This window comes from Adiantum capillus-veneris, chromosome 23 (genome assembly GCF_014529385.1).
Source record: "Adiantum capillus-veneris isolate H3 chromosome 23, ASM1452938v2, whole genome shotgun sequence".
NCBI classification, from domain to species: domain Eukaryota; kingdom Viridiplantae; phylum Streptophyta; class Polypodiopsida; order Polypodiales; family Pteridaceae; genus Adiantum; species Adiantum capillus-veneris.
The window spans coordinates 35,472,914-35,482,352 of NC_140953.1; the positions used below are offsets into that span (position 1 = coordinate 35,472,914).

The 9,439-nt window shown below is 44.8% G+C and overlaps 1 protein-coding gene across 1 annotated transcript; it reads left to right on the forward strand.

The window, feature by feature from the left end:
• Positions 1-485: 485 nt before the first annotated feature.
• On the forward strand, positions 486-3,414 carry LOC147427630 (peroxidase 57-like). Its single transcript, XM_086496570.1, has 4 exons — positions 486-1,218; positions 1,411-1,599; positions 1,800-1,962; positions 2,200-3,414. The coding sequence occupies exons 1-4, from the start codon at positions 931-933 to the stop codon at positions 3,051-3,053; spliced, it is 1,494 nt and encodes a 497-aa protein (XP_086352696.1). The 5' UTR covers positions 486-930; the 3' UTR covers positions 3,054-3,414.
• The last annotated feature ends 6,025 nt before the right edge of the window (positions 3,415-9,439 follow it).

A 9,439-nucleotide genomic window follows, 5' to 3' on the forward strand; every position in this document is an offset into this window, starting at 1 on the left:
TTTATTTCTTATGGTTGAGTTTCAATTGGAAGTTCTTCCTTGCCAACTTGGAGTGGGAGCACCATCATGCCTTGGAGCCTTTGTCATCAAGACATACTTGTCCCACTAGGATGTGTTCTTCCCCACATGGACTTTTACTAGATGGCTCTAGCCAAGGTTACAAACAAGTTTCATGTGAAACTGCTCTTATGAAAGGGGAAATTGAGTGGATGTAGCTCTTATAGCTTCATGGGTTGAGTGTGTGAAGTCAAAACGTGCAAGCGGGTATTCAAAATGTCAAGGCCCAAAGGGCTGGCAAGGGGTTCCTGATTTAGTGAGGCGGAGGGGGAGTAAGTGGAGACGCGTAAACGAGATCGCGATTCGTCTCTCACAACACAAACAAAAACATCCTGCCTCCTATCCTTGATCCTCCTGCACGTCGTCTGCATGTCGATGTGCAAGGTCGTGTGCTGCGAAGATGGTCGGAGAGAAGAGAGAGAAAATGTGTGTGTGTGTGTTTGTGAGAGAGAGAGAGAGAGAGAGAGAGAGAGAGAGAGCGCGAGCTTCCTCCGATACAGCCTCCCCTCAGCTCTTAGAGTTGACTTACTGGATGTATATATTCTAGGTCTGTAGATGGTCGCATTAGCAACGGGGCACTAGAGAGAGAGAGAGAGAGAGAGAGAGAGAGAGAGACAGAGAGAGAGAGAGAAGCTGAGAGAGAGAGAGCCCATCTCACTCCACCCCTAGCTGCTGTCGCCTTCCATTTGTATAGCTGCTTATACCAGATTGCTTCAGGTTGTTCTAGACAGAAACACCCAGCTAGAGAGAGAGGAAGAAGAGGAGATAATTTTTTAGCGTTGCAAGGAACAATTCTAACAGTCTCTAAAGATCTATCCGATCGACAGAGAGAGAGAGAGAGAGAGAGAGAGAGAGAGAGAGAGAGACGATGTGATGCAGACGCCCAAGCGCCAGCTTGAGGCGGGCACGACAGTAACTGCCAGCCACAAGCGCGGACGAGGCAGCGTGGCCGCAGCACTTCTCCTCTTCTGTGCTTGCCTTCTGCAGCTGGTATGCAACAATGGTGGCGGCGCACATGCCGCAACTAGCATTGGATTCTATGCCACAACATGCCCCAATGTAGAGGCCATCATCAAACAAGCTGTGCAAGCCCGCTTCGCCTCCGACCCTACCGTCACGGCGGGGCTGCTGCGAATGTTCTTCCATGACTGCTTTGTCAATGTAATTTAACCATATGTCAGCCTTTTCTGATTTGTTGAAAACACATTTTTTCTTCACGCACAAGCTGAGCTTTTTTGTCTTGATTTTCGCTATAATTTTCGTTTCTTTTGTTAATTATCTCATGAATTTTACACTAGTAGAGGCTCACATTTTCAATGCTAACTGTGCTGGCTTTCTTTTTCCATCATACAGGGCTGTGATGCTTCTCTTCTGATCGACTCCACACCGGGCAATACTGCTGAGAAGGATGCCGGGCCCAACCTTACTGTGCGAGACTTCGACCTCATTGACATGATCAAAACACAACTAGAAGCCGCATGTCCGGGCGTCGTTTCTTGCGCAGACATCGTTGCAGTCGCAGTGCGAGATTCGATTGCTCTGGTATGTAAACAGCTGTAAGGCAAAAGCATAGAATTTTGCATACATATAATATCTGCAATTTAGCTGCCATTGATTTCATTGTACTGGCACCCAAAATGCTTAATAATTTGGCCAACATACAATTGCTTGCTTTGCCCTTGTTAACTCACTAACCATAACATTCTTGAAGAAGCATAATTGAATGCCTATGGCATTTGCAGGCTGGCGGACCGAGTTATGCGGTGAAGACCGGCCGCTTCGACGGAAAAAGATCAAGATCAGCAGATGCTAACATCTTGCCTTCGCCAGCCTCGACGGTCGACCAAGCAAGAGCCGCATTCGCAAGCCAGGGATTGTCTTTGAATGATATGGTCACACTACTTGGTAAGTACACACACACATATCGATTAATGGGTCTATGTACATTGTCAAACCAAATTAGGCATCTTATCAAGTGAAAAAGCACGCAAATGAGCCACATCTAGGGCCAGCTAGGGCAGCTTTCCTCTAAATGACAAAATAAAGGAAGCATACCAAACCAAAGTATATCCTCTTACAAGGAAAAGCTTCTTGCTTTTCTTCCATTAGCAAGGATTGAGGGTGATTGAATTTGCTGTACAGGTGCACATACGACCGGGTTCGCACATTGCGGCTTCTTCAGCGACCGAGTCTTCGACTTCCAAGGAACAGGATCACCAGACCCCACAATGAACCCAGCCTTGGTCACAAGGCTTAGGGGCGTGTGCCCCGATCCCGCATCGGGTAGCTCGTCCGACCCTTCTGTTTCGCTCGACCAGGGCACACGTGACATCTTCGACTCCAGCTTTTATACGCAACTACAGAGTGGCAATGGCATCTTGCAGCTAGACCAGGAGCTTGCAAGTGATGCTCGAACCTCGCCGCTTGTTGGTCGATTCACGAGCACGGGGGGCTTCTTCCCAGCTTTCATACAGTCCATCACCACCATGGGGGACCTCAACCTGAAGACTGCTGCCAATGGGGAAATTCGTCGCAACTGCCGGCGAGTGAACCTCGTGACACCGCCTACGCCACCTCCCCAGCCACCCAATCCACCAACAACTCCTCCTCCAAAACCACCCACTCCTCCACCTAAACCACCAACTACCCCTCCTCCTAAACCACCCACTCCTCCTCCTAAACCACCTACTACCCCTCCGCCCAAACCACCCGCTCCTCCTCCAAAGCCACCAAAGAGTCCACCACCTAAACCGCCCACAGTGCCTCCAAAACCACCCACAACCCCTCCCCCGAAGCCACCAAAGAGTCCACCCCCCAAACCACCAAAGAGTCCTCCCCCAAAACCACCAAAGCCCCCAAAGAGCCCCCCAAAGCCACCAAAGGCCCCTCCAAAGCCTCCAAAACCACCAAAGAGACCTCCAAAGCCACCAAAGGCCCCAAAACCACCAAAGGCGCCAAAGAGCCCGCGCCCACGCTCACCTCCTAGGAGCTTATAGTGTGTGTGTAAAAAGCATACGTCAAATTACTATCCAAATAATTGCATTTCATCAAACCCAGCCAGGGTTTGTATATATAAGCAAGCCACATTCTTTAATCCCATTTGAAGTAAGTCTTGTGTATGCAACCAAGGAAGTGCTCTTGCAAAGCATAGTTATTAGTACAGATAACTAGTGTAAATATGGTAGAATCAGCATTGTGGCTTGAAGACCTGCATAGCCACATACAAGACAAATAAATATTATAGGTGTGACCATGGATGAGGCACAATCATCCAACAAATTAAATGATGACTATGCTTCTCGTGACCACTTTCCTAACCACCTTTTTCCATAGTTTCAATCTCAAGGAGGTTACCTATAATACATGTACTTATCACATGGGTTTAACAGAAAGATATTATTAATTTCAAAAAAGTCATTTTTTTTAGTTATACAAGGGTATCATTTAGGGAGCTTCAAAACAAAATTTAGAATTGCATAGGAAAAGGGTGTGTTATCATTGTGTAAAATTTGTAGATAAGATATTTTCATAATACCCTTGAATGCACATCATATAGTGGTTTTATATATAGTGCATGCCCCCATGGTTGCAATATTCTTGAATGCACATCATATAGTGGCTTTATATATAGTGCATGTCCCCATCGTTGCAATACTATAGGCAATGTTTGGTTGCAATACTAAAGGCAATACAATGCTCATGTGTTGGGCTACAGGGATTTCATTCATGTCTTCACGTGAAGTGTGAACTGGTAATAACATGAAAGTGTTAATAATATAAAATTCACATTGACCTGTTGGAACCAAGAGTTCTTGTTTGCTTGTCGGGATATTTGATTTGCCCGTCGGGGCCCCTTCGTAGTCTGGCGAGCTCCAAATTCTCTCCAAATTTTCAAAGAGGCGTCAAGTTTGGAGGGGCCTATATAAACAATGGCCCATCCTCTCATACACCCCTTTTGGCACACTCTCTAGAGTCCACACTAGAGCTAAAACTTGAGGTAATCCTTGAGCTTTATCGTGTAAGTTTTTTGCATCTTTTTTTCTCATAAAAACGTCCATGTATAGTTACCTCCCTTGGGTGTCTATCCGCTTGGAAGCAGGTTTAGGTAGGAACCCGAAGATTTCACTAAAGTATATGTAACATAGCACGTGAGTTCAATAGAAGGATTTTATATTCTTGTAAAGTTATAGAAACATGTGTACATAAGGCCTATAAGGAGTACTTTTAATCCATTTTGGTGAAATCATGTGATATATGAAAATTTTATATAGTGAATTCCCCAAGGGTAGGAAACATTCTCGTTAAGGGTTTCGGTGGTCCAAGTGTTTGGGGCTCATTTCTACTGTTGGAATGGAGTGCTTCTCATCACTACACCAACGTGCTTGTATTTTACGACTAGTTACCTCCCTTGGGTGTCTATCCGCACCTGGAAACAGGTTTGGGTAGGAAGCATCCTCGTGGAGGGTTCATGTGGTGCAAGTGTTAGGGGCTCGTTTCTATTGTTGGAATGGAGCGCTCCTCATCATTACACCACTTTCACGGTATTTTGCTCTTTTTTTAAACCTACATATCACTTTTGTCGGTGTATTAATGTTGCCCAAAGGGGGCCTTGATGCTATCCGGAGGGTCCCTCATGTTTATCAAGACGGGCTAGTGCTATATCATAGAGGGCACCGGAGGGCCAGGGCTATTCCCCGTCTGCGAGCAAAAATGACCCGACCATCAAGTAGCCTTCAGGTCACATTGTAAATATAAAACAAAAAACATGTGATTACGTAAATATGTAATCCCTGTTGATAGAGTTAGAAAATAGGTCTGCTTACTCCATCTTGTTCAACAAGTTCTAGTTTCATGCAAGATCCAATTGGCGGATGTGAAAAAATTGATAATGAGTGGCAGGGGTTTGATACCAGCTTGTGCAGATGCACCGCCCTAAGCCTTCCTACCATAGCTACAAAACTGCAGGAAAAACTCCCAACAAAAACAATGCTCATGTGTACAATTTAGTTGCCCTAAGCTTTGTGTACATACTATAGGGCTACACAGGGATCAACTTGCATGGCCGCCTTGGTGGACGTGCTCCAAAGGACATTCTCTTCCAGTTGGACCATACTTGGTCTGGGCGCTCGGGCACTCTTTGACCGTCCACCGGTGGGCGCCTAGTGTGGACACATCGATCGACCAAGGTGAGGCTCGAACCACCAAGGCCAGAGAGGTAACATTCATCATGCAGAGTGTGGCCATCCTATGGCCACCCTTTCAGAGCATTCAAGAGCGACTAGAGAGCAGTTCTTTGGGTGACCCAAGAGCGATCGTGGGCTAGGGCTAATGGCCGTCCAATGGCCAGCTAGGTAGCTAGTAGTGGCCAGAATCACCATAGGCTTTCCTAGGCCACTAGTTTGGATATTTTTAGTGTCCCATGAATTGCCTTGGCTAGATATTTTCCAGTAGCCATCATATATTATGTGGTCGTGCAATGGCCTCGGCTTGTGTATATAGATAGCATGATGTGAGTAGAAAATACAGGTTGCCATACGCTAGCCTTGTGCAAGAGTCCAATGTGTGTCACATTTTGATCACTTGCCTGCACTCTTGAGAAATAGCCTTTGGGGCACCTCACCTTGGTTGTCTGCAAGTTGGGCCTGTGAGCCTTGTAATCTTGTTAGCTAGTTACATTGTGATGTCAGTTGTGTCTTGTACATTTGCACCCACTGTACTATCCATTTCACCTCAACCTCTACATCCCCATTGTACCTTGTTGTAGTAGTCATGGACAAGGCAGAGTTGGCCGAATCCAATCTAGACTTTCTATGGTCATTTGGTTATGTACAGGGTGTTGCCTTGGAGGTCTTGTGGTTGTCATGGCTACCGCTTTAGTTCTTGGTGTCTGTCTATTTTCATATTTTCATATATTTTGTTGGTTTTAGCCAACTTATGAGTCCACATGCATATTGCATCTAGAGAATCCCACCACTAGAGAGCACTATCACTACAAGGGCGCTTTGTAAGTAGGGAGGCCTCCAAAATTTACGAGCATCGCCGCAAAATTTTCCCCAAAAAATAATAAATGCGTCGCTATGTACGTCGTTAATAGCGTAGCTAAATGGATTGCTAGGTGCATTGTATGTTGCGATGCTCATCACGACACTTACAAATTGTAAAGCGTCGTATAAGCAAAGGCGTCACCTACGCTAATTTTTTTTTTTTAAAAGCCCAATTGTGTCAGGTGAGCCATTTTTGCTCCGGCAAAAAATGAGCAAAGAGTCTCTCCATTGCCTTTGCAGTGAACCGAGTCGGAATGCCCCCACACCATTGCACTTCAGCAGCCCCCATCTCTCCTTGGCCGCCACCCCATCTATCCTTCGCAAAGTACACACACACACACACACACACACACACACACACACATGAAATGAAATTGTATATTAAAGTCTTCAAAAGGCCAACTATCAAACCAAAAGGTTACAACTATGTGTGACTCTAGTACAATGTGAGGGGAACATAAAGATACACTAGGAAGGGAATGGGGTCTAAGGGGGCCTCTTTATTTTCCATGGGATTAAAGTGGAGATTATGGAAGGGGCAAATGGGTGGATGCCATGTGGACTGAAATGGTGGGTATGGTAGGGCCCAAAAGTTAGTGGTCAAACTTGTATTCTTTTATAAAATGCAAAGAGAAAATCTCTTATAAATTTACAAAAATGAACTTTTTTCTAAATCGTTGAGTAAAAACCAATCCTTTCTCTCTCTACTGGCTGCCAGTTTCTCCCCCCCTCTCTCCAAAAAGGGGGTTCCTCCCAAAACCTGATGATCATGCCCTCCCTCTCTCTCTACTGTACCATCTCGCACTTCTCTTCACTTCACCTTGTTTCTCTTTCCTTCCTTTCAGTTTTCCCTCCCAAAAGCTTTGCAACAGAAGTTTGAATGTAATGGAATTTGCCTATTCAATTTGAGAATAGCGGAATTTAATGAGAGTACTTTCAAGAAATGATTTTGTGAGCATAGCGGGTATACATAATTGAAGATAGCAACATAATCATAGCAATTAGTTAACTTGGCATAGACAATACTTTTGCAAGAGAGAGAGTTTAGAGAACATGACAACAATTGAGGACCGGATTTATGTGGAGCCGGTCCCCCCTCCAATAGGCATTTGTATTATGATTTCTCCCATAAAGAGAGACTTGTTACAATACAGTCTTTGTGTTCCTTGTGACCTAGGTGATGCCATGAAGATGGAAGGCTTCATGCACCACAAACATAACATAAACTTGAAGAAAGCTTTAACTATCTCAAGCCTCAGTCCCAAGACCTCAAACACCTTCGAAGGTGGAGAGAGCTAGCAGGGAATGAGGGTAGGGAAGAGGAAGAAGAAACATTTCGTAGGAGAAAGAATTAGTTCCTCACTTATCATACTCTTGTTGCTAGCATACATAATAGCACAGTAATGAAGAAGAAGAAGATGGCAAGCTTGAGCATTGAAGCATGGCTCTTGGTTGGATTTGCACTCCATAGCCAAGAGTGTTGGTGTAGGCTCTCAACCTCTACTTGCTTGGAGAGGGAGCTCTTGCACTTTGCATATCACACAATGAGAGTGCTTGTGAGTGTGTGTGGGTGAGTATACCCCCTAGGCACCCCCCTAGCTTGCTTGGGTCGACCCCCCCTTGTAGCTCATGCCTGAAGCTCATTGGACCCCTCCAGGCCTAGCCAATCACAAGCAGGATCCATTACAAGCAACATGGGTAGCCTTGGGACAAGTGTCCCCCTTTCCCCTTTGAGAGAGAGGACTTGATAAATGCTAAAACAATTAGATAATTCATGTAATTTATCATTGGACCCCTTTGAAGCCTAGCCAATAGGATTCAAGCAACACATGAAGGTAACATGGGTAGGGGCCTGACATGTGTCCTTGCTGCCTCTTCAAGATGGGCTTCCCTTGTGTGTGTGAGTGGGTGTTCTCTCTCTAGGCCCTAGGAAAAGGGCTCGCCCCCCCTCTTGTAGGAATGCTTTTGACTTTTAGGTGGCCAAGCACCTTACTCACCAAGCATGACAAAGCACTTGAACTAGGGGGGGTTCCCACAAGCATCTCAGGCAAGCTTCTCAAGGCACCTCAAGTACTTTAATCATGCAGCAAGTCAAGCACCTCAAGCATGGAGCCAGTCAAGCACCTCAAGCATCTTAATCAAGCACCTCAAGCATGAAAAACACCTCAAGCATGACAAGCACCTCAAGCAGGACAAGCACCTCGAGCTTGGGCCGGGTTCCCACCTCAAGCTCAGCCCTAGCTTACTTAAGGTCAAAAGGACTTTTACACACATTTATTGGAGGTCTTCAATGAAGCTAACCCTAAGGTCTTATGCTCCATTGGTTAGCCTTGCTCTTTGATAGACCATCTCCCTTTTGGGCCCCTTTACATTGGCCCCGTGTTGAGATAGATCTAAAAGCACATACCTATATCTTAACACTTGTTCCCGTTTATTCTCCCACATTAAGTGATCAATTTAATATGAGAAAATCATTTGGGTTAGTTAGATATTAGATTTTATGACATTACCTCTCTCTTGAAATCATAGTCGTCCTCGACTATGAGGTAGAAGAGATAAAGTCTTAGTCATTAGTCAATCGTACTTAGCGGGTAAAGGATCCCTTTTTACCCTACGACATCTTTCCAAGATGGATGACTAATCCATTTGGTGCTTGGGAGACATAGCTGCCGCAAGCATGTCTGCTCTTTAGTCCATTTCATTCTCCCAAAGTAGAGTGACAAATTCTACTTGGTGTTTGAGAGACGTCGTCATCACAAACATGATTCTAAGCATGCATAGTAGTTAAATTTGTGCACAATTAAAAAGAGGACTAGTCATATAAGACAAAAACATGAGTTATTTAAAAGAAATTTGTACATTTGCTTACTCTAATGTAGCATTGTAAGCATTGACAAGGTTCATACTATCCTTAAGTGTTACTCCTTGCATCCATTTAGCATCTTCAAAAGGATAATTTTTGAACTTAATAAGATACCGTCGGATAATCTTACCATGTCGTAGTACCTTGTATTCATGCCGAAGGATAGCTTCGGGTTGTAGCACCTCTTCTTGGTCTTCAACTTCGGGAGGGTCTTCAATAATTGGTTCAATTGGTGGCTCTCCTTTGTAGGGCTTAAGTAAGCTTACATGAAAGGCATTGTGTATAAGCCAATGGTTGGGCAACTTGAGTTGATAAGCCGTTTCATTGATAGGCTTCAAGATTTGGAAAGGACCATAGTATCTTTTTGCTAGTTTAGCATAATACTTTTGATGGCCCGTAGGATTTTTGCCCGTCGTTTGCCTTAATTGAGCCTTAGGAAACTTGAGTAAGACCCAATCATTTTCTTTGAACATTA